This window comes from Pipistrellus hanaki (assembly GCF_964339955.1).
Source record: "Pipistrellus hanaki genome assembly, chromosome: 2".
In the NCBI taxonomy this organism is placed as follows: domain Eukaryota; kingdom Metazoa; phylum Chordata; class Mammalia; order Chiroptera; family Vespertilionidae; genus Pipistrellus; species Pipistrellus hanaki.
The window spans coordinates 65,333,507-65,359,840 of record NC_140504.1 but is presented as its reverse complement, the minus strand read 5'-3'; the positions used below and the strand labels follow the sequence as shown (position 1 = coordinate 65,359,840).

Here is a 26,334-nt window from a genome sequence, read left to right as displayed (position 1 = left end):
TGCTCCTTGTTCTGTATCCTTGTTTTCTTTCAAGCACATACCAGTATTCTCTATGTGGAAATTTCTAAAAGACTTTCTTTTCCAGCTCTTGGGTTGTTTATAAAATAAAATGTAAAGCAAAACAGGGACAATGCCAATAAAATGTTAAAAAGTATGTTAATCTTCAGGGATTAGTCTTTTGAAAAACCAAGAGAATAAAACAAGGGTAATGTGGAACTGGAGAAAGCTAGAGGTATAACTTGAGATAAACTAATATAAATATTTGATAAATATCCTCTAAAATTTTTCCTCTAGGTTTTAAAATGAACATTTGCAAGTAATCCAAATCTTTGTTGCAGATATCCCCGCCCCCCATATTTATCAGCCAGTGTGTTATTTATTTATAAGTTCTCTAATCTTTAGACTCTATTTATTTTATATAAGTGGTTCCAAGTTTGGGGCTCAATATTATGGAAACACTGAAGAATTATCTCAGGGATCTATGAATCATGTGTTTTTGTATCTTGTCAATCAACAACTCCTAAAAGTACAACTTTACATTCAGGGATGCTGTTCTATAGAACTGTTTTTATGTCAGAAATTATTTACATATTATTTTTTACAGTAGATTGAGAATCACTTTTTTGCTGTATTTCAAAAAGCATTAAGTATTTTTATATGCTATTTTTTTAAGTTGACTTTGCTTTAAAATATTGTTTCTCTTTTTCTACTAGACACAATACAATGAACAAATTAACCAGGTCAAGCAAGGATTTGCCTTGAATACCTTGCCTCCAATCCAGCTTCCTCCACCACCACCCAGTCCTGATATACTGGTAAGAAATATGACATTTTGAAAAATTCCCATCTTCATCATGATAAAATGGTAAGGATTATAAAACATTGACTGTGTAGTTTGTTTATTGTGTGTTTAAAATGGATAGGCACATAATGTACATATCATTTGTAATTATGTCCGTTTTTGCTATATCATCAGATGATAAAACTAGTTGGCTGGCTCAATTGAGGTCACATACCTATATTGTATCACTGGATATTGGTGGAGCATTTGATACCTAAAGATGTAGTATATTTTCATTCATCTTGTCACTCTCATCTACATCATGGGAGAAAACTGATGAATGCTCAGAATTTCCATTGCTTACCCCTATATGACTGAAACACTTCAGCCTAATACCCTAGCAGGCTGACTTTACCCCTCCACTTCTACTTTGGATTTTCTTTCCCTTAAGTTTTATCTTATACCTTTAATATCAAGGACATCTTCCATTTATGCCCCTTCCCTGCTTATTGTAGGATCAGTGAGTCTTAATCAGATATACTAATATCTATACTATATGTATGTTATCCTTTGGGGAAACATAGTGCCTTAACCCATGAAGCACATACAGCTTTCCAAAATACCTTTTAGAACAGAATCATTAGGTGATAATTTTTATTATAACAGATCTGGGGATAGGAAAAGAAAAAAGGTATGAGATATTTAGGGGCAGATCACTTTTGATGTCAGCACTTCTGCTTGTAGGAGAGCTCTGAAATGTTATTTCAATAAGTAGTTGAATATATTAAAGAATTTAAAAATTATGTAAATTATTTGTATTTTCACTGTGTTTCAAAAACAAATCCAAAGCTAAAAGTATTGTATGACACACACTCTGAATTTTGTTTAGAAAGATAGTATTGCCTTTTATATTTTGGTCAATCTGCTTTTTATAGGAGTACTATATTATGGACATTATTATTTTTGCCTTTGAACACCATCATACCCAACTACCCTGAAAAGGAATGTGTTGCATAGATGACAGAGAAACCCCAAGGATTCACTATAATTCTACAGAAAATTATACATATTGGGCACTGTTCCAATTTAACCCATTATTTCTTATGTGTTTCATTATATTTTTATTTTTGTATCCCAGCTATCTAATCCTCAAAGTAGTGTTATATATTATAATAGTTGCCCTCAAAGAGAGCAGGATTGTTAACTCAGTACCCACCATTCATTCATTCTTTAAAACTTTATATTATGAAAATATAAAATATGTATGAAAATAGAATCTACACTAATAAAAGAGAAAAATGCTAATTGACAGTATCTTTGCTATGCCCACAGCCAATCAGAGCGAGTATGCAAATTAACCCAACAAAGATGGTGGTTAATCTACATGGCCTGGGTCCCAGGAACATCTCCCAGACCCAGGTTGCTCCTAGCCTATAAATCCGTGCTTAGGCCCTGAGCAGCAGGGGTCCCTGAACGCCCCCTACCCACTCCGAGTCTATGGGTGCAGGTGCCAAGTGGCTGGGGACGGGGCAAAGTGGGAACATTTCCACATCACCATAGTGACACAGGGATGTTCCCACCCTGTCTGCAGCCGCTTGTGAATGCTCCAGCACCAAGTGATGGTTTGGGTCCATGCCCCCAGTTCTGTGCCCATGATGAGGGGCTGGCTGCTGGCCTCTGGGGTATGAGGATACCCTGGCAGCCACTGCTGCATGCGACCCAGGGGTCCCTGCATGTCCCCCAGCCTGGCGCCCATGGTGGGGCTGGCTACTGGCCTCGAGGGCGTTGGATGACCTGGATGTTCTCACCCCCACCCCCAGCAGCTTGCAGGAACTCTGGCACCAAGCAGCAGTTTGAATCCATGCTCCCAGCCCAGCGCCCTCGATGGGAAGATGGTGGCCACCACCGGTTGGCAGGGACAGGCCTCTAGCCCAGTGGACACAACCCAGGGGCTCCAGAGGAAATACCTTTTTAAAAAATATATATGTTTTATTGATTTTTTTTTTTTTTTACAGAGAGGAGAGGAGAGGGATAGACAGTGAGAAATATCAATGAGAAACATCAATTAGCTGCCTCCTGCATGCTCCCCACTGTTATGTGCTTCCAACCAAGGTACATGCCCTTAACAGGAATCAAACCTGGGACCCTTCAGTCTGCAGGCCCACGGTCTATCCACTGAGCCAAACCAGATCGACAGTAAATAGCTTTTCTGACAGCTAATTAGCTAAGCTCCCCTGTAGGCCACCAATTGCAGTGTTCTTGGTAACTTGGGTTATAAGAATCCAAGAAGGTGATCTAGGGTTTTTCCACCACACTCCTGGAGGAAAAAATGAAGGGCTAAGAAATGTCATATCCTGCCCTAGCTGGTTTGGCTCAGTGGATAGAGCCTTGGCATGCTGTCCGCAGGGTCTGGGTTCGACTCTGATCAAAAGCATGTTCCTAGGTTACAGGCTCCTCCCTGGCCGGGCCCCAGATCAGGGCTCATGCAGGAGGCAACCAATCAAAGTGTCCCTCTCACATTGATGTCTCTCTCTGTCTCTCTCTCTCTCTCTTCTACACTTTCTAAAATTCAATGGAAATATATCCTCAGATGAGGGGAAAAACAAACAAACAAACAAAAAAAACAGATACATCTTGAAAATGCCTAAAGAAAGTTGTCATTTTTTCACAGTGAAGGGATTAGAGTCCCCATTGATGAAAATACCTTGGTGGCTACAGTGGTTGGCAGTGGCTGCAGCAGCCTGGTAATGGGGCTGGTGCCTTCCCTTGATCAGCCTGGTCACTTGAAATCCCTCGAGTGGTGCCAGATTGGAGAGGGTGCAGGCTGGGCTGAGGGACACTCCTCTCCCCCACTGTGCACGAGTTTTGTGCACCGGGCCTCTAGTAGTATAATAAGGCTCTGTGAACCCAAGAACCAACTTCAACGTTATTAACATTTTGTTAGTCTTGTTTCATGTCATCTGTTTCTTCTTCCCCATTGGAATATTTTAAAGTAAACCTTTAAATATCATGAAACATCATCTATATATACTTTATTATTATTCCTAAAAGATTGAGGATTCATATTATTGGGTATTATTATAACACCATCTAAGAATTGTAAATTATTTTTAACTAGAGGTGAGATGCATGAAATTCGTGCAAGAGTAGGCCGTCCTTCTCCCGGATGCCAGCATCGGCTTCCCTCTGGCACCCGGGACCTAGGCTTTCCTCCAGCCGCCAGAACCCGGGATCTGGGCTTCCCTCCAGTCACCAGCAGGCAGGCTTGTCTCCAGCCACCAACAGACACCCAGGACCCGGGCTTCCCTCCAGCCACAGGCAGACACCCAGGACCCGGACTTCCCTCGCAACTCTGGCTTCATCCAAAAGGACATCCAGTCTAATTAGCATATTATGCTTTTATTATTATAGATAATATCCAGTTAAATTTTATTATTATAGATAATATCCAGTTAAATCCCAGTTGTCTCAAAATTTATTTTTCTTACCTAGCTTGACAATATTTCCAATTTATTTAAAATTGCCCTTACTTTTCAACCCTTATTTTGAAAAATCAATAAGTTTCTCATTAACCTTTTACCTATTGGTTTTAGGATAGTTACTTAAGAGCTATACTGATTCTCAATTTTTAATTCAACAAATAGTTGAACTCTTACTTTATGCCTGTACTAAGTTTGGAACATATAGATGCTCAATAAATCTGTCCTCTTCTGTGGTCCAGCCAATAAAGTAGTCATCTTATTGGTAGATGCTAAGAAGAGCTTGCTTTCCACATCTCTGTGGGAAGTGCAGTAACACTCATAAGCATGTCTTCAAGTCATTGCAGACACACATAAGCCTGTCTTCAAATCATTGTCCTCCAGGTACACCCCACTTTAACTTACTACTGACCTTGGATGGAGCTAAACATAAAGTCAGAATTCCATCAGGTGTACAAGGTCTCCAGTACAGAATAGTAAAAGTCATATTATCTGTAGACAACTTTGATTCTTTCATGGAATTTGAGTGTCAGTATTGCTCATCAATAATAGCAGTACTCACAAAGGAGCTCCTTTGCATAGTTCTATATTATTCCATCTTAAAGATCACCTAATCCAACTCTCTTATAGATTAGTAACTTGATATCCAAGATTATGCAGCTAGATGGAAAAAAAGTGGAAATAGAACTCTGTTTTCTTCTCTCTCTAAATGGTTTTTTTTTTAGTATATTTCACTACCCTCTGCTATTGACTATTCATATACTTAACTAATTTTATGACACCATTATTTCTATTGTGCTTTATAACTAAATTTTAAATCAGTCTATTCCCCAAACATTGCTCTCTGACTGTAGATCATTGCTCATATGAATAGATGTTTTTATTTTTTACTGTTTCTATTTTAGATGCAGCAGTTCTTGGGAAGACCCCTTGTGAAAAAACCTTTCTTTAGACCTGTACTCACTGTTCCTCAAATGCCTGCCAATTGTCATGGAGTCATCTCTGCACCTGGCCAACCGAGACCCCCCCTGGTACAGAGCGCTTCTTGGTGGAATAGATATTAACTAGTTCTTTATCTTGACTGTGAACTTCCAGAATGAATGTCTGTCTTCTCTTTTTTCATTTATGTGATAAATGATGATGATGATGCTAGTGGTGGTGATGATGATAACTGAATGATAATTGAATAAATATGATCACTGTTAAGGACATTACATATTTATTTCATTAACTAATAGTTTTGTTTTTGGATATGAAGATGAGTATATTTTCATAGTAGAGAATCTTTACAGTTACTCTTTGCTTCTATAACAGGCACCAATGCCATGTCGATTGATATTTTAATAGATAATTTATATTTAGCATGATTGATGGGTAGGTTGAAAAGCAAAGAATGCAAGTCACAACAAACTAAATTATGCTATAAGACTAAAGAAAAAATTTTAAACACACACATATATATATATTCAGTAGGACACTATTTATCTCCAAACACAATATAAATAGCATCACCTTGGAACATATTATTCTGTAGTTATAAATCTTCGTAGCTATAAATGGCTAGATAAGCCTTATCCTAACCTGAAGACACAATAGATAAACTTAAAGTGAATAGAATTATTAGTTCCTAGAGGCCTGGTGCATGAAATTCATGCATTAGAGGAGGGTGTCCCTCAGCCCAACCTACACCTTCTCCTATCTGGAACTCCTTGGGGGATGTCTGACAGCTGCTCTAAACTGGCAGTCAGACATCCCTCTCACGATGCAGGACTGCTGGCTCACAACTGCTTCCACCTGCCTGCTTGCCTGATCTCCCCTAACCACTCCCCTACCAGCCTAATTGACGTCTCACTGTTCCCTTCCTGGCTCTATTGCCCCCAACTGCCCTCCTCTGCCAGCCTGGTAACCCCAAACTGCCCTCCCCTGCCAGCATGGTCACTCATGACTGCCCTCCCCTGCCAGCCTGATTACCCCTAACTGCCCTCTCCTGCTGGTCCAATCGCCCCTAAATCTTCTCCCCTGCCAGCCTGGTCACTCCCAACTGCCCTCCCCTGCTGGCCTAGTCACCCCTAACTGCTCTCCTCTGCTGGCCTGATCTCCCACAACTACCCTTCCCTGCCAGCCGTCTTGTGACAGCCATCATTGACCACATGGGTGCAGCCATCTTGTGTGAGGACGTGAAGGTTAATTTGTATATCACCTCTTTATTATATAGGACGATATTGGTTAAGGTAAACATTTTTAATAAAAGAAAAATGTTTTCCTAAAACATTGTAATAATACTAGAGGCCCGATGCACAAAATGCATGCACTTTGGGGGTGTTCCCCACCCTGGCCTGTGCCCTCTCACAGTGCAGGAGCCCTGCAATTGATCTCCCCAAAGAGGTAGGCCCCATCTACCCATCCAGGGTTCCTCGATGGATTGCCCCAAAGAAGTAGGCCAGAGCCAGGGTCCTCCCGCTGGGGCCTGCGCTGCATCGCATGGAGCTGCACGAACCCTGGCATCACTCTGCAGAGCTGTGGGACCCATCTCTGTGCAGTCGCGGTGGCAAGCCCCTTGCAGGAATTCCGTGCATCAAGCCTCCAGTATATGATAAAGAAATACACAAAACAGAAAGCAAAATTACCCTGTAATTGAATCCTAGGAAATAATCACTATTTACAGATTGCTTTATAACTTACAGACCTTTTTCTGTATCTACAGAAATAAATACCCTATATGTATTTCTGTACATGTTTGTAATTACTGAGACTATTATGTCCCATTTTTAAAATATGGATAATATAAACAATTAGAAATATTGTTGAGGAAAAAAACTAAAAAGGGTACAAGCATATCAGTATTCCTCTTCTTTATTATATCCATTTTCTGAAGTATAGAAACATGTTGGCAAGGAATTACTTCCTAATAATTGAAGCTGATAGTTTATAACTCTATTTTCCTTACAGATGTCTGGCCTAACCTGGACTATGCCAGCGCCTGTGGGAAAGGCTGTGTCTCCTGGTGCAGGTCTGGGAAGTGATCCTCCCATGATGAATTGGGAGAGGATTATAGACAGATTGAAAAATGCTTTTCCACAACAGACCAGGTACCTTAGTTTATATTTACTAATGAGTACAGATCATACTCTACAGTCTGTAGTCATAATTACAGCAATGAAGTATTTCAGAGAAACGTATCACACACACACACACACACACAACACACACACACACACACACACACACACACACACACACACACACACTTCACAGATATTTCCTTAATAAGAAGGAATATTTCCTTGGTAAGGAAAATGAAATATATCAAGAAGGGATTGTGTTCGGTATAAATGCTAAACCTCTTCACTGAAGTTATTAGGGATAAGTCATGAGATAATGCATTTTTAAATTTAGCTTTGTTCATTAACTGAAAGTGCAACTAGTTGTAAACTTATCCAATTTTAATGCCACTGGCTTCAATAGTTATCTTAATAACCTATTTCCAATGTGAATTTTAAGTTGATAGTATGCCATATAAACCCAAACTTGATCAGATTTTGCTTTCCGATTTTCTTAATTTCATTGAGGACCCTTATAGTTTCTTTATTAGGCAACAGAGTTAAATGCAAGAAATCATAACTTTACCATTCTTTTCACAGTTCTGACTTTAGTAGAAAGATAATTAATTCTACCCCTCAAGAAGTTTCTTTTCTCTTTACTGTCATATCCAAGGAAATAATTCTAAAAAAATACAAGTATTTTTACTTGTATTTAATGCGCATACTGTTATGCTTCAGGATAGATTATGTTTTTATAAATACTATCATGAATCATTAATCGAATTGTAATATAATTGTTATTATTATACCAAAAATTTATGGGCACATTTGGGTCAGTGGACCATAAGAATTGAAAAAGAATTTATCAATTAAAATATTCCTAGGGTTTTAAAAACATTAGTGTTTTAATATTTGCTTTCCTATTCTGTTTAATATTTATTTACTGTGTCTGAGTTTTATGAAACTAAGACTGTCCAGAGTGATAAAGGAAAGAAAGACCAATATAGTAAAAAAAGGAATATTTAGTCCCAGCAAGAGAGCTTTGAGAGATATAAAGAGTCCAGTACATAAATAAGTAGATAATAGATTTCACACAGTGAGCTTTCAAAAATATATTTTTAATATCTTAAATAACACAGTATCTTATTAAAACATTAGGGCCTTTCATTATGGTTTAAGGTAAATGCAGATAGACTTGTGATCACTTTTTTAGATCAAAGATCATACACGAATATTTTATATTTTGTTTAGGGAGCACATCCTCATCTCAGTAAGGAAAATCACCACTGCTCTTTCCTTTATCTATTCCAGAAAGGAGCTTACAGATTTCTTACAAAAAGTGAAAGATGCTCATGGGAACTCCTTACCTGTTCTGACATTTGATGACATTGTTTATAAGATTTCTCAATTTATTGACCCCAAGAGATCTCAGGTAAAAAAAAAAAAAAAGCCTCATATCTCTCTGTCTCTCTGCCCTTTACTATAGTAGTTAGCTGTTTTTGGTTTTTTTTTTTAATATATTTAAATTTATATTGTTATTTAGGCATAATTGAAACTTTACAAATTGCACATATTTAAAGTGTACAGTGTGATAAATTTTGACATATTACCATAAAATCATCACTTAAATCAAGATAATGAGTATATCTATCACCCACAGTAGTTTTCTCATGCCCCTTTATAATGCATCCCTGCTGCCCCTCCCAGTGTTCATTAGAAAAAGCACATTTCTATGTAATAAGTCTCTTTTAATATCATCAAGGTCATTTTGGGGGGAGGTACTTTACTGTCATGTAGTTTAAGATACTTTAATATGTAGTTAAAATTATGAAGGTTGGGAGTCTTGAATTCAAAGTTATTTTTACTTCTCTACATCTCAAACTGAAATCCTTTTATTTTTGTTTTTGTTTTTAAAGAATAGGTGACTTAACAATATTATATTAGTTACAGGTGTACATTTAAATACCTTACAAAATGATCACCATCTTAAGCCTAGTAACCATCTGTCACCATACAAAATTATTGCAATATTATTGATTATATTTTATATGCTATATATTATATCATCATGACTCACATGTAACTGGAAATTTGCACCTCTAATCTCCTTCACCTATTTGCTCATTACCCACACTTTCTCCAGCAACCGTCAGTTTGTTCTTTTGTATCTATGAATCTGTTTTGTTTATATTACATTTTAGATACCAGATATAAGTGAAATAATATTTGTCTTTATCCATCAGACTTATTTCACTTAGAAAAACATCCATGTTGTCTCAAATGACAAGATTTAATTCTTTTTTATGACTAATATCCCATTATATGTGTATGTATGTATGTGTGTATATATACACCACATCTTTATTCATTTATCATTCAGTGGACATATAGTTTGCTACTGTATCTTGGCTATTGTAAATAATATTGCAGTGAACATAGGGGTGCACGTATATTTTCAAATTAGTGTTTTTGTTTTCTTCCAATAATACCCAGAAGTAGAATTTCTGGATTAGAGATCAGGTGGTAATTCTATTTTAATTCTTTGGAGAACCTTCATACTGTTTTCTGTAGTGGTTGGAGCAGTTAACATTTCCACCAACAGTTCACAAAGGTACCCTTTTCTCTGCATCCTTGCCAACAATTGTTATTCGTTGTCTTTTTTATAAGCAATTTTAACAGGTGTGAGGTGACATCTCATTGTGGTTTTGATTATATTTACCTGATGATTAATGATATTGAATATCTTTCCATGTCTATTGGCCTTTTGTATGTCTTTTTTGGAAAAATGTCTATTTAGGTCCCCTGCCTATTTTATTGTTGTTGTTATTGCTGTTGTTATTGTTACCCAATAATATTTTTTCCTTTAATTTTTTTTAAGAGTAAGTGGAAGGGAGAGAGTGTGGGAGGAAGGATGGTGGGCGGAAGGGGGAGAGAGAGGTGAGAGAGAGAGAGAGAGAGAGAGAGAGAGAGAGAGAGAGAGAGAGAGAGAGAGAGAGACATCGATGTGAGAGATATCAATTGGCTGCCTCCTGGACACACCCCACCCTGATTGGGGCCAGGGATCAAACCCACCATACAGCACATACACTTGATCAGGAATTGAATTTATGACCCTTCAGTCCATGGGTTGACACTCTAACATTTAGCCACACTGATCAGGGCACCCTCTCCCTATTTTTAATTGGATTGCTTTTTTGATAGTATATTATGTGTTCTTTATATATTTTGGATATTAACCCCTTATGAGATATACTATTTGCACATATCCTCTGCCATTCAGTAGATTGTCTTTTTTTTATTGATGTTTTCCTTCACTGTGCTGCAAAAGTTTTTAGTTTGATGTAATCTCATTTGTTTATTCTTCTTTTGCTGCCCTTGCCTGAAGAGACAGATCCATAAAAATATTGCAAAGAGCATTGTTAAAGAGTTTACTATATGTGTTTTTTCTCTAGGAGTTTTATGGCTTCAGTTCTTACACGCTAGTCTTTAATCTATTTTGAGATTATTTTTGTATATGGTGTGAGAAAGTGGTCCTGTCATTATTTTTGCATGTATCTATCCATTTTTTTCCAACACCGTTTATTGAAAAGCCTGTGTTTTCTTGCCTTTTTTGTCATATAAGCATGAATTTGTTTTTGGGTGCTCTCTTCTCTCCCATTGGTCTGTGTTTTGATATTTTTGCCAGTACCATACTGTTTTGATTACTATAGCTTTGCAATATAGTTTGAATTCAGGATGTGTGATACTTTCAGTTTTGTTGTTCTTTCTCAAGATTGCTTTGACTATTTGGGGTATTTTCTTGCTCCATACAAATTTTTGGATTATTTGTATTAGAATTCTATGATTTGTTTTTGTTCTGTGAAAAATATCATTGGTACTTTGATAGGGATTACATTGACAGTAGATTGCTTTGGGTAGTATGGACATTGTAATAATATTAAGTCTTCCAATTCATGAACATTATATATCTTTCCATTTATTTGTGTCATTTTCAATTTCTTTTTTCAGTGTCTTATAGTTTTTAGATTATAGTTGTTTCACTCCTTGGTTGTTTATTTCTAGGTATTTTATTCTTTTTGGTGGAATTGTTTTTATAATTTTTCCTTTTGATAGTTTGTTTTTAGTTTATAGGAATGCGACAGATTTCTGTATATTAATTTTGTGTCCTGCAAAGTTATTAAGTGTATTAGTTCTAATAGTTTGTGGTGAAACATTTTCTAACATAATCTATCATCTACAAACAGTAAATTTTACTTTTTCTATTTCTATTTTTTAAAATATATTTTATTGACTTTTTTTACAGAGAGGAAGGGAGAGGAATAGAGAGTTAGAAATATTGATAAGAGAGAAATATCGATCAGCTGCCTCCACATCTCCTACTTGGTAAATGCCTGCAACAACTGGAATTGAACCTGGGACTCTTTAGTCCACAGGCTGATACTCTACCCACTGAGCCAAACCAGTTAGGGCTTCTATTTCCATTTTTGATGTATTTTATTAATTTATTTTTCTTATATGATTACTGTGGCTAAGACTTACAGTACTATGTTGAATAAGAGTGTTCAAGTGGACATCTCTGTCTTGTTTGGAGTGAGCAGGCCAGCAGGGGCAGGGCAGTTAGGGGTGAGCAGACTGGCACAGAGAGCAGTTGGAGGTGATCAGTCTGGTGAGGGGGACATTTAGGGGTGAGCAGGCCAGTGGCAGGGGGCACTTGGGAGAGAGCAGGCTGGCAGGCAGAGTGATTAGGGGCAATCAGGCAGGCAGGTGAGCGATTAGGAGTCAGCAGTCCCGGATTACAAGAGGGATATCCAAGTGCCAGTTTAGGCCTGATCCCTGTAAACCAGCAGTAGGACATCCTCTAAGAGGTCTCAGATTAGAGAGGGTGCAGGCCAAGCTGAGGAACACCCTGCCCCCCCTCCTGCACGAATTTCATGCACCGGGCCACTTGTGTTGAATAAGAGTGTTCAAAGTGGACATCCCTGCCTTGTTCTTGATCTTAAGGGAAATGGTTTTCGTTTTTGCCCATTGAGTATGATATTAGCTGTGGCTTTGTGATATATGGCCTTTATTATGTTGAGGTATGTTTCCTCTATTACCAGTTTGCTCAAATTTTTTATTATAAACCAGAGCTGGATTTTGTCAAATTCTCTTTCTGCATCTATTTTATATGATCATATTTTTATCCTTTATTTTATAAATATGGTATATTACATTAATTCATTTGCACATATTGTACTGACCTTGCATTCCAGGAATAAATCCCACTTGATTAAGGTGTATGATATTTTTAACATATTGCAGAATTCAGTTTGCTCATATTTTGAGAATTTTTGCACTGATGTTCACCAGGGATACCAGCCTCATAGTTTTATTCTTTCATAGTGTCTTTATCTGCTTTTGGAATTAGGATAATTCTGGCATCATAAAATGAGCTGGGGAGTCTTCTCTTTCCCTGAATTTTTTGGAATAGTTTGAGAAGGACAGGTGTTAGTTCTTTGAATGTTTTGTAAATATCACTGATGTTATGTGCTACCTGTTAGGAGCTTTAAGGTGAACCACAGTTGGTAGCTGCCTCTGCTGGTCCTGGATGCACATTGTGGGGCCAAGCTGTGTGCCAAGGCCAGTTTCCACCAGAACTGAATCTGGGGCAGGTTAATAGAAGCACCCTGAGATCTGGCTCCGTCTTCCACTGCCGGTTTGGTTCAGCCACTGAAAGAACCTCTGGCAGTACATGAGTTACATGAGACAGGGTCTGAGTCACTAGGCACGGGTAAGTGGTGTTCACCAGGTTGGTACAGATTCAGTCTTCATGTCAGTGCTGTGCCTTAGGCCACACTGAAAAATTCTCAACGTACACCAAGTTCAGGTTAGTTGCCACCCATCTGGGATCTGCAAATCTTTGTTGTGGGGCAGTGTGATCTCAGGGTGAGGTCAGCAGATTTCATCAGGTTGTAATAACAGGATTTGGACTTGTGGCAGGAGGCTTTTCACAGGATCACTGTTGCTAGTCGAATGTGTGGGGGAGGAGGTGGGTGGCAGTGGCTTTGCCCCAGAATCATATAACTACATCTCTCCCATGCATCTCTGACATTCCCTGCGACTGCCTGGACCTCCTTTAGAACCTTTCAAGAAAGACTATAGCAGGCCCAGGCTGCCTGTAGCTGGCTTATTTCTCAACAGTGTGCCAGCTTGGCAGGGTGAGTCCACAGGGAATTGGGAGGGTAGGGCCACTGGGTCTCCCCAGGCCAATCGATGTCATATGGAAGGGAGAGCCAGGAAAATAGGGTCTGTGGAAGGTGTGGGAAAGAGTTTCAGCACAGGGACAATGGTAGCTGTAACTTTAGCCTTCTCCCTAAAGTCACATAACCCAGTCTCTCCTTATATGACTCAAATTCTCTGAGCTGCCAAATTCTCTCAGAGTTTCAGCACAGGGACAATGGTAGCTGTAACTTTAGCCTTCTCCCTAAAGTCACATAACCCAGTCTCTCCTTATATGACTCAAATTCTCTGAGCTGCCAAATTCTCTCAGAGCTACTCACCCTCTCTGCTAGATCTAGGGTGAGTGCCCATAAATGAGACTTTGTGTGCTGGCCCTTTAAGAGGGCACCTGTCTATTTCTGGCAGTTGGAATTCCCACTGATTTTCACAGCCAGATGTGATATGGGCTCTTTCCTGTCCTGGTGCTCCAGCCTGGGAGCCTACCATGGAGTTTAGACACTTTGCTCTTCCAGGTGAACCTTTGCAGCTGAAATACTTTTTTGGATTCTCAACCACTAGATACATTTTTTTCACACCTCATGTTCTTATTTATAAGACTTTTGTTCAACTAGTCTTCAGTTGATTTGTCAGATTTATTCTATAATTTTTTATTTTTTATTTTTTTTTTACAGAGAGGAAGGGAGAGTGATAGAGAGCTAGAAACGTCAATGAGAGAGAAACATCGACCAGCTGCCTCTTGCACACTCCCCACCGGGGATGTGCCCGCAACCAATGTACATGCCCTTGACCGGAATCAAACCTGGGATCTACCAGTCAGCAGACCGACACTCTACCACTGAGCCAAACCAGCTTCAGCAATTGTTCTATAATTTAAATGTAATTCTAATTTGATCCTGAAGAAGCTGAGTTTATCTTCCCCTAATTGGCTGCCATCTTGGATCTTGCTCATTTATATACTTTCTTAATTCTAGTTGTCACTTTTTTCTTTTCTACTTAAGGAAGTCTCTCTTCAACATTTATTGTATGGCTGATTTAGTGGTGATGAACATTTTTAGCTTTTGCTTGTTTGGGAAACTCTTTATCTCTCCTTTAATTTTGAAAGCTAATCTTGCCAGCTAGAGTATTCTTGAATGTAGGTTTTTGTTTTGCTTTCAACACTTTGAGTATATTGTGTCTTTTCTTTCTGGCTTGCAAAGTTTCTGCTTAAAAATCACCTGATAGTCTTAGAGGAATTTCCTTATTTTTGTGACTGGCTTTTCACATTCTCTTTATCTTTATCTTTAATTATTGACATTGTGATTTATAATGTCTTGGTGTGGACCTCTTTGGGTTCATCTAATTTGGGACTTGGTGCTCTCTTGACCTAAATGTCTGTTTCCTTCCTCAGGTTTTAGAAGTTTTCAGCTGTTATTTATTCAAAGAAGTTCTCTTTCCCGTTCTCTTATCTCCATCTTAGACCCCTATAATACAAATGTTTAGTATGCTTGATGTTGTTCCTGAGGTCAACATCAATAATAATACATTATTCTCATTTAAAACAAATGTTTTTCTTATTTTTGTTCTTTTTAAACTTGGGTAACTTCCACCTCTTTATTTTCCAGATTGCTGCTCTGTTCTTCTATGTCATCTACTCTGTTGATTCCCTTGTGTATTTTTCATTGCAGTTTATTGTATTCTTTAGCTCTGATTTGGTACTTCTTAAATTTTCTATTTCTTTGTTGAAGTTCTCATTGTATTCATTCATTTTTCCTCTCAAGTTTGGTGAGCATCTTTATGACCTTTGCTTATCTTCATTCTATTTAGTTCTTCTACTAGGTTTTATCTTGTTCTCTAGTTTGGAACATATTCCTCTGTTTTCTCATTTTACCTAATTCTCTGTGTTTATTTTTGTGTATTAGGTAGATCATCTATATCTCCCAGTATTGATGAAGTGGCCTTATGTTGGTGATGTCCTGTGGGGCCCAGAAGAGTAATCTCCTCTGGACACCAGAGCCAGGTGCTCCATGGCCGTCCCCTATTGGGCTGTGTGCATTCTTCTATTGTGATGGGCCACCATTGCTACTGGCATGTATAGATGGGAAAGGCTAGGTAGCAAGACTGAGCTGTAGGGGTGTGTGGGCTTTCATCAGTGTTTCACTGATGTTAGGAGGCTAGAGGGAGAATTTTTAAATGGTGTCTATTAGTACTGGCATCAGCACAGAAGAATTAGAAGGCTGAAATGGCTGCTGCCAGTGTTTCAGAGAGTTCCTGCTGCCTCCTGCCTCTTTGGCAGGCATTTTAATAATAGTAAATGTATCCCTTTCAACTGTGGTCTATGTCAGCAATTTTCAACTGGCGTGCCACAAGAATTTTTAACACTTGGAATTCCTATTTAGTCAGGGGCACTGACCTCTTTTCCCTTAGATTGTCAAATAAAAAATAAAAGGAAACACAATAGCCATTTGGTGTGAATGAATCAAAAGTATACCTATTTTTATCATATTTTTAAAGAAAAATATATTTTTGGCATGCTTCAATTTTTTACATATGTCTCCTTTTTCCCCAATTGACTCCTCCTCCCCCAGCCATTCCCATTCTGGGCAAGCCTCCACCACCCCAGTGTCTGTGTTGATTGGTTATGCAAATAGGCGTGCATACAAGTCCTTTGGTTGTTCTCTAACCCCTCCCCCACTAACATTTGTCTTTGGATCTATTCTTGTTCATCAAATTATGTTGATCATTATATCCCATATATGAGTGAAATCATGTGGTATTTATCTTTATTTTACTGGTTTATTTCGCTTAGCATAATGCTCTTCAGTTCCATCCATGCTGTTGCAAATGTTAAACATTCTTTCTTTTTTTTTTTATAGCATTCCATTGTATAGATGTACCTCAGCTATTAGTTTATGTGTGCCATGATATGATAAAAGTTGAAAATCACTGGTCAATGTACTTTTCATATGGTGTTTTTCCCTGGAGTCCAAATTGAGTGAGTCTTGCATGAGCCTTTAGGAGCAGAATTTATTTTCTACACAGTTCTGTAGTTGTCCTGGATATATTCCCTGTTGGTTTTCAAAGGTTTTTTGGGGGGCTCGTCTATCTTGCGCATGTACTAAGGGTTGGGGTGCCTGATGTAGAACTTCAATTTCTCACTCTTCAAAGTAAAGTTCTATACCTTTAAGATCCCTCCTGACCATGGACCACTGCAGTCCCCTTAATTGGACTGTATCTTATTTTTCTAGTGCTGTGTCGTGTGCTCATCCAGTTTCCATCTTAAACCTCCTCAGGCCCTCAACTCTAATAGTTAGCTGACTTAATTAAAACCATAACATATTTGGAAAAATTAATTATCTGTAATTGTATTAAATCATCTCAATAAAAAATTTAATTTCAACCAGACAAATGACATGGGAAGTCTTTTTGAAATACTTTCAGATCATTCTAGAATAAACTGACCTTACTGAAATTTACTCTAGGTCAATTTGAATGATTATAAAGGAGGTTTTCCCCCAAATTTTCTGCAAACATTTATTTAAATTAAAAGAATACATATAGTTATTTTTTTAATTTTTAAAAAATATATTTTATTGATTTTTTACAGAGAGAAAGGGAGAGAGATAGAGTTAGAAACATTGATGAGAGAGAAACTTCGATCAACTGCCTCCTGCACATCCCCTACTGGAGATGTGCCCACAACCAAGGTACATGCTCCTGACCGGAATCAAACCTGGGACTTTTCAGTCCGCAGGCCGACGCTCTATCCACTGAGCCAAACCAGTTTTGGCCATATAGTTATTTTTGTTTTACCTAATCCTCAATATATAAGTAATATTGCCAACATTTTGTTTCAAGATTTATCATGAATCTGTTTGACCTTTATCCTTTTGCTAATTCTCACTATATCATATTCTGTGGTATTCTATTCATCTTCCTGTTTTAGAACAAGTCTGAAAAATATCAGTGTAATATTTTTCTTTTCAGAGTCAAGGAAAATCAGTGCCAAGTGGTAGTTGTGTTTCACCCAGCCATCCTCCACCACAGTCCAATGCTGCCCAGCCCCCAAAACCAGCCTGGAGGCTCCTCAGTTCGCAAGGTCCTGTCACGTGGGAAGGAGCCGACAATTTGGTGAGATTAGGACTGCTGGTTATAAATTTAATTTGGGAGAAAAAAATGAGCTGAATACATCTTATGTGTATTTCCCCTAGGATGATGAGGGAGAGGAAGAAGAGCCTTGTGTGATCTGTCATGAGAATCTCTCTCCAGAAAACCTCTCAGTTTTGCCTTGTGCTCACAAATTTCATTCTCAGGTAAACTAATCCTTTTATTGTTTACCATTAATCAACTAAGGGAGATTCATATTGCCTTATTTGAAACTAGAGGCCCGGTACATGAAATTTGTGCATAGATGTGTGTGTCCCTGAGCCCAGCCTGCACCCTCTCCAATTTAGGATCCCTTTCACAATTCAGGACTGCTGGCTCCCAATTGCTTGCCTGCCTGCCTTCCTGATTGCCCCTAACCACTTCTTCCTGCCAGCCTGATCACCCCCTAACCACTCCCCTGCCAGCCTGATTTATGCCTAACTGCTCCCCTGACAGCTGGTCACCCCTAACTGCCGTCCCCTGCAGGTCTGGGTCCCCCCCCAGCTGCCCTTCCCTGCAGGCCTAGTCACCCCCAACTTCCCTCCTCTGCCAGCCTAGTCACCCCTAACTGCCCTCCCTTGCAGGCCTGGTCCCTCCCAACTGCCCTCCCCTGCTGGCCATCTTGTGGTGACCATCTTTTGTCCACATGGGGGCAGCCATCTCTGACCACATGGGGGCAGCCATCTTGTGTTGGAGTGATGGCCAATTTGCATATTACTCTTTTATTAGATAGGATCATATGCATCCACTGCTGTTTCTTGAATGGATAAAGTGCTGGGCTTTTGGGTACCACACAGAAATACTTACACCTGTTTCCCCAGCTACAGATTGCTTTGTGCTTTCTCAGATCTCCATATACCTTACAGGAGAAGGTGATTATACTTAAATGGTAGAGAGTAGGCAGTCACTTGAATAGAACTGGAAAGAATGTTGATTGACATAGCAATTCAGTGATAATTTAGCAGCATGCCACTTTACCTTGATGTGCTATAAATAACATAGTATCTTTTGTCCACACTAATGATGGTCTCTAGTGTTATAATGCATAAGACTTACCTTAGTAGTGTCATCAGGCTCTGGTATTTGTTTTTGAAGATGCTTAGGCTTGAGTTTTGATGTTATAAAAATGTGAGGCTAGCATAACTTTTGTTGATTCTTAGCATTAATATAGATAGATCCTGGTGTTACTGCTGTGCAGATGCTATTGATAGACAGTTTATAACCCAAGTCTTCTGTTGCAGACATGTAATTTGACACTGGAAAAGTTAATCTTATATAAAAAGACTTTTTAGGGAAGTGAACAATAGCAGGCTCATTCAAGCCATATCTGTAAAACATCATTTCAAAGATATGTGATACATGTTATAGAATTATATTTTGTATCTGCTCTGATATGAAGAGATACACATAGAATGGCTAACCCTAAAAGATCTCAAGGACAGATACTTAGCCACCTGACTTTCCCATTTAAAGTTTTAAAAGTCTAACTCATTTAGAAATTAAATGTTTCATAAAACTTATTTCATTCTTTGCTAAAGCCCATTGAATAGAAATTAAAGTAATTCATCCAGATTACTTTTTAGGGTTAGATTTAATGGGCTTCATATATAATATCTATTCTTAAGCTGCTGTCATTTGACCTGGCTCTCCATCATTCATACAGGTAAATAATTTTTTTTTTGCAGAATTAGTTTTCAAACAAAAGACTTAACAGATAGTTTATAGCCAAATAGTATTACCATTGTCACCAAAGAAAAAGTAATCTGAAAAGTATCATATTTCATCATCTAGGGATTTTAACTTCAAAACACCATAAGCACTTGACACAAGGTGTTGGTGACTTTTGTATGTTTAGTTATGATGTGTTTCTGGGTTATAAATGAGGACGATCTATAATAAATTAGGGAAAACACTATAGAAGCTTTCCTCAACCTTTTTGTTAGGAAGAAAGAACTGCTAATCATCCTATATAATAAAAAGGTAATATGCAAATTATATCCTTAACCTAGAGTTCCACCGGAGTTTGACCAGAGGCAAGGCTGGCCCCCCAACCACCCAGGGACCCTCCACCCCTGGCAGGCCCCACCCCCAATCTTCCCCCTACACTCCTATCAGGGCGGGCCGGACCTCACTCATGCACAAATTTGCGCACTGGGCCTCTAGTCCTGAATATGTGGTGTTAGGTGAAGGATTCTAGGTGAATAAATTGTCTGAAAGGTGTTCTGTTACCAGCAATATCATTCAGGAAACCATAGAGAAGATGCCATCATTTCAACAGCTGGCTTGGCAATTCACCAGATAAGGCTTTAAGACCTACTGACAGACATGTTGGTTGACATTCCTGATATACAGATTAACTAGAGGCCCAATGCATGAAATTCGTGTAAGGATAGGCCTTCCTTCTCTCCAGCCACTGGCAGGCAACCCGGACCTGGGCTTCCTTCTCTTTCGCTGCCCGCAGGCACCTGGGACCCTGGCTGGCTTTCGCTCTGGCTCTGGCTTAGTTAGGAAGGATGTCCAGAATGATATTTGGTCTAATTAGCATATTATAATATTATTATTATTATTATTATTATTATTATTATAGACTATTGGTCCGAGGCATGAAATTTGTGCTCAGGCACAGTCCCTAGGCCTGGCCTGTGATCAAAGCCATCTTCCCCAGCTGCCAGCAGCTGGCCTACCCCCTGCCACCACCCTCCCCAGGTTCCTTGTTCACCATTGGGAAATTGGAGTCTGCGGGCCTGGGGAGGGGCCAGGAGGTGGTCGGTGCACCTCGTAGTGACTGGTCTAGTGGTCGTTCTGGTTTTTCCACTCTTTGGTCAATTTGCATATTACTCTTTTATGTATAGAAATGTGCTCCAGTCCTTCCACTTCTAGGGACAGAGGCAAAGGAGGGTTGGTGAAAGTGATAAGAGAGGCAGCAGCGTGAACTTTTATTTTTTAGGGGGGAGGGTGGGAGAGTTTCCACCTGATGGGGGGCTTCAAAGGACAGCAGCCTACTTCTGATATCCTCTGTCTCCAGAGACACAATTTCTGATTGGCATCTGGCAGGACAAAGTAGTTGAAGGTACAGAACTGGAAGTGCCTTTCTGTATGCAGCTCCCTGCAGAGTCTCTTCTGGCCAAGGAAAGCTTTGTTCTAACCATTACTCCTGGAGCTAGGGCTACTGGGTCATCTGGGGCAGTTGGGCAGGATGGAGGTGGGACAGGGAAGGGGAGGGCAAGAAGAAGTATGGGGTAGCAGACTGGGAGTTGAGGAAGGGAGAGAGTGAAATATGTGTGTGGAGGGGGAGGGCTGATGCAGAAGGAGAGTTGGGGTCAGCATAGGAAGGTTTGGAGGTACTGGGAGAGAAAGAGGGACCAGCAGATGCCAGAACAGGGTAAAGGATCTATGGAATCAGGTGTGGGTCTGTGACTAAGTCCCTTCCCCAGACCCTGCCATCTCAGTTGGCTAGTGGGAGAGGTCCATAGTGAGGTGCTGAACCCCCTCTATTTTGTGTCTGACACCCCTGCCAAAGTGCCATTTAGAAGGCATTTGCAGACACATGGATTGTTTTTAAGTTAATGCTTTTCAATTCACTTTGTTCCCCACTTGACATTTTTTATTGAAAAGGCAGATTCTGCTGGTGTTTGTTCCTTTGTGTGTGTGTGTGGGGAGGTGGGGTGGCAGTAGGGGTGTTCTCCATGGGCAGAGATCTGATGAGAGACAGAGACAAAAGACGCAGGCAGACATGGGAATGAGTAAATAGGATCAGAGAGCAAGGAGCAGGGAGATGTACCGAGCGAGACAGACACCCGACACAGGGTGCTGTGGACGGGGATAGACTTCCCAGCCTAGTGAGAGGGCTCATTTGGTGGAGCAGTGGCTCCCTGGGTAAGTTCACCCTGGACGCAGCTCTTAGGTCCCAAGTTGGCAAACTGAAATCCGGAATAATTAGAGCTAATTTCATGTGTTCTAACAGCTGCAGGCCACCCTTCCCGAGCCTGCCTGCTGTGATTCCACCCCAGCAAAGGGGCTTTGCTGGCACAGTTGGTGCTGACTGCCGGGGGGGAAGGGTGCACAGGCAGAGAGCCCCTCAGGCCCAGAGGTTGGGGTGGGCCCCTGCCTCCAGAGCATATCCCACGATTATACAGTCCAGTGCTCGCTGCGGCCTGGGATGGCAGGTTGCGACTGGGTTAGAAATTGGACCAGAACTTGGTCCGCGCTCCCCTGGGCCTTGTGCTGTGCCCTGGTAGCATAGGCCCCAGCATTTGAGTCCTTAGGTTTTTATTATCTTAGCCTCCTGAGCATTCCCGTCTCATCTCTGTGAAGATTCAAGAAGGGGCTTTTCTTGTATCCTGCCACCGGGAGTGCCTGTCTGGAGCTGAGGCCGCTGGGTGAAGAAGGGACAGTCTGGTGCTTGGCATTTGGTGATCAGTTTGTCTTTCTGCCTGGATGCACCCCAAAAGAGTGACTTTTTGAGCTTTCATTTGTACGTCCATATGAAACGCATACCTCCTCTGGAATGCGGAGTGCAAGGGGAAGGAGAAAGGTGCAGATTCCTCACATGTGAAAGAGGCTTTATACTTTGAACTGCTAGCCTGAATCAGTGATCTAATTTTGTTGTTTCAGGATCCTTTGGTAGGTTGGGTTGGAGTGGTGGCAGGGTAGGATTTTATATTTCTACTAGTGGGCAGTGCATGAAATTCATGCACATTGAAAGGGAATTAATTAGAGGAAATATTTTAATACTAGAGGCCTGGTACATGAAATTTGTGCATGGGGGGGTTGGGGAAGTCCCTCAGCCCAGCCTGCACCCTCTCCACTCTGGGACCCCTCAAGGGATGTCCAGTTGCCTGTTTAGACTGAAGTTGGGCCTAAACGGGCAGTCGGACATCCCTCTCACAATCCAGGACTGCTGGCTCCCAACCACTCTCCTGCCTGCCTGATTACCCCTAATTGCTTCTGCCTGCCAACCTGATCAACCCAGAACCACTCCCCTGCCAGCCTGATTGATTCCTAACTGCTGCCCTGTCAGCCCGATTGCCCCTATCTACCCTCCCCTGCCAGCCTGGTCACCCCCAATATCCCTCCCCTGCAGGCATGGGTGCCCCTGACAGTCCTCCCCAACTGCCCTCCCCTGGTTCCCCCCAACTGCTCTCGCATATTGGCCTGGTCCCCCCAATCTGCCCTCCCCAGCAAACCAGATCCCCCCTAATGTCCTCCCCTGGAGGCCTGGTCACCCCCAACTGCCCTCTTCTGCCAGCCCAATCACACCTAACTGTCGTCCCCTGCAGGCCTGATTGCCCACAACTGCCCCCTCTTTCAGGTCTAGTCCCTCCCAACTACCATCCCCTGCAGGCCTGGACCCCCTAATTGCCCTCCCTTCAGGCATGGGCATGGTCCTCCCAGCTGCTCTCCTCTGCTGGCCAGATTGTCCCTAATTGCCCTCCCCTGCAGGCCTGGTTTTCTATAACTGCCCTTCCCTACAGGCCTTGTCACCCCTAACTGCCCTCTCCTGCAGGCCTGATCACCCCCAACTGCTCTCCCCTGCAGGCCTGATTGCCCACAACTGCTCTTCCCTGTTGACCATCTTGTAGAGGCCATCTTGTGTCCACATGGGGACAGCCATTTTTGACCACATGAGAGTGGCCATCTTGTGTGTTGGAATATGGTCAATTTGCATATTACCTCTTCATTATATGGGATTATTATTTGTTCTTTCTCTATAATAGAAGTGTCAGAGATGAAAGAAAACTAGTAAAATGTATATGAAAAATCTTCCTCCTGTCAGAGTCTGGGGCATGCCTTGAAACCCAGAGTCAAGTCCCCGCCCACCTACGTGTGCTTTGAAATCACAGAGAACCAGACCCAGCTGGCCCCACCCCGTCAAACCCTGCAGGATGGGAGGCACATCCTCAGATCCCCCAGCCCAATGCCGGGTATGGGGTATGGCCTCAGGTCCTCTGGCCCCAGCGTGAGGGCATGAGGGCATGAGGGCATGACAACTATTTGCATATTATCTCTTTATTATATAGGATAGAGGCCTAGTGCTTGAGTGGTGGCTGGCCAGCCTGCCCTGAGAGGGCCCCAATTTGGGAGCGGGTCCCCTGCTGGGAGGCAGGACCAGCTGGGGCAAAGAAATACAGATGGTTTACAGGTTGGCCAAGCCTCTGATCAGGATTGGGGGTTACTGCTGAGAGGTGGGGCTGGCCTGGGCAAGGGGCTGCAGTTGTTCCAGTTTCTGGTCATTCTGATGTTTGGGTTGCTGGGATTTTATTATATAGGATAACTGCCTCTGCTAGGCTAAATCTGAGAGACTGACATGAATCTTTTTGTTCCCTAGTGCATTAGACCTTGGTTAATGCAGCAGGGGACATGCCCAACATGCAGGCTCCATGTTTTGCTATAAGAAGACTTTCCTGGTCACTCCAGCTGGCACTTGTCTAAGATCTGATACAAGGTACTATGAAAGGGGAGTTTTTAGACTCCACAATTTAGTTTTGCCTTTTGTTGTGAGCTTATAGTGTGAGTGGTGTGAAGCAATCCACTCCTCAATTTTGTACAAAAGAAGCTAACTAATCTCATCAAAACTGCAGCCAAAGAGGACAAAACAAATCTTCAGGACTGTGAACTGAATGGAATGGCTTAAAGATGATGGAATTTTAAAAGTCACATCCATTACATTTAATATTTTATTATTAGGTGTTTTCTTGTAGCATAAACATGGTAAATGTTAGCATTTATCTCAGGATGTCTTTTTTTGTCATTTTTCTTCCCTTATTCCACTCATACTTGACTTTTCCTCATTATACTACATTTTAATTTTCTGAAATAAACTTAAGCAAGAGAAATACTGTAAAACCAAAGAAAAAGTTGGAAAATTGCCCAGATTTTAGTGTTTCTTTTAACTTTTGAAACTGCTTATAAAAATATAATTACTTAAATTTTATCTCTATCCTCCCTATTCTTTTTTATTCTCTAACATATGTACCCATGAAGAAGTTATGTGTTACTTGTGGACTATACAGTGGTGTGTTAGAACTGTCTTATAATGGCTTCTGAGAGATGATTGTTAAAGTTCCAGGAATTTTTTGAGCCAATTGTCAAATAGTTAGTAACTTGAAATTTGTCTGTAGTGGGAGTGTTTAACCCATAGAAATTGGCAAATGCTCCAAGTGCTTCTCCTGCTCTCATAGTACACAGTACACCATTGGGACTATTACTGACCCTTCTTTGTGTTCCCAGTGTCTTGCCCAGTAGGTGCAGCATAAATATTCCCAGAATCAGAAATAAGGAAGTAGTAAGAAAAGGAGTTAATGTGTAAATTAAGTCACTTGCTCAACTGAATAATTGAGATCTCATATCCATTTGTTGTAAACACGGTCTTAGGCCTTAATCATTTATGCTTAGTAGGAATATTATTTTTCTGCCTTAAGTATCAAATTTCACTTTCTGATGCCAGGGATGTGGGGCACTTTTTGTGTATAATTGCTTCTTGTGACAAACTTGATACCCACTGGATTAAGTTGCATATCTAAAGCTTGTCACTGAGAGCTTGTATTCTTGGAAGTCAAAACCATATTGTGTAAATGCTGTATGTTTACATGTCCCTAGTTACAAAATTAGAATAATTCAGTTATCTTGTAAGACAAATATCACTTGGTTCATATTTTTTTCATAATTAATGAAATAAAGACTGAATGTGTTCCCTGACTCAGCAAGTATTCTTTTTAGTATAAGAGTGTAAATGTGTATTTTGAAGTTACTTCAAATCTCTATATAAACTTTTTTTGTAATGATATGCTGTTTTCTTCTGTAATAAGAACAGACTGTAAAATGCAAAGAAAAAATCCAAAAAATGAAGGCAGTCATCTAGACACATAAATTGCCAAGAGTGTATCAGAATTGCAAAATTCAGAATTTATAGGACCTTCAATAATTTTCTTGTCTAAATTTCAAGGTCATGGTAATATAGCAAATTATCATGTAAAACAAATGTTTCTTAGTTTATGTTTACAATTCCAATTTCATTTTCATGTGAGAAAGAATAAATATTTCTTAAACACCTGTTTTATCTTTGTGAGTCTGTTTAAATGTATACTGAGACTACTTTAAAGCTCTACTTTAAAGTCTATTTATGTTTAACTGTTCTTAAATTTTTTCTTCTGTTATGGGAAAAGATCTAAGTAGAAGGCAGTTTATAAGTCATGTAGACTTGTAAAATGCCAAGACTGTCTTGGATATGGAATGTCAGAGCTTGTAGGTCCATAATGGTCCTCTAGTATATCCTCATTTTCAGGAACATCTTGCCCAAGGTCATATTGTTACAGAAGACCAGAGAGAAAATGAAGTAATGCTTAGAGAAATGGAGTTACAGTGTTTTATTATGCCGGCAAAATCAGTAGGGTCACCTCCAAGAATATCTGAGCAAAGCAATATGGTGGGAGCTTTCCTTTATATTCTAGCAGCCCAGTGCATGCAATTCGGTGCCTCAGCCCAGTCTGCACCATCTCTAATCTGGGACCCCTCAAGGGATGCCCAACTGCCCTCTCACAATCCAGGACTGCTGGCTCCAACTGCTCACCAGCCTGATTGCCCCTAATTGCTTCTGTCTGCCAGTCTGATCACCCCAGAACCACTCCCCTGCCAGCCTGATCAATGCCTGGTTTCCTGCCAACCTGATTGTCCCTAACTGCCCTACCCTGCC

General features: G+C 40.4%; 1 protein-coding gene across 2 annotated transcripts in view; it reads left to right on the top strand.

The window, feature by feature from the left end:
- DZIP3 (DAZ interacting zinc finger protein 3) overlaps positions 1-25,692 on the top strand; it is a 113,802-nt gene extending 88,110 nt beyond the window's left edge. Inside the window, exons 26-32 of one of the 2 annotated variants that reach the window (XM_084874009.1) lie at positions 714-815; positions 5,166-5,291; positions 7,210-7,349; positions 8,613-8,733; positions 17,484-17,627; positions 17,708-17,809; positions 23,971-25,692. In XM_084874009.1, coding sequence (XP_084730135.1) covers positions 714-815; positions 5,166-5,291; positions 7,210-7,349; positions 8,613-8,733; positions 17,484-17,627; positions 17,708-17,809; positions 23,971-24,036 — 801 coding nt within the window. In that variant the 3' untranslated portion in view covers positions 24,037-25,692. Of the gene's footprint in view, positions 1-713; positions 816-5,165; positions 5,292-7,209; positions 7,350-8,612; positions 8,734-16,372; positions 16,403-17,483; positions 17,628-17,707; positions 17,810-23,970 lie in introns of those variants that run through there. The other variant, XM_084874010.1, reaches the window with a different exon arrangement.
- Positions 25,693-26,334: the final 642 nt, after the last annotated feature.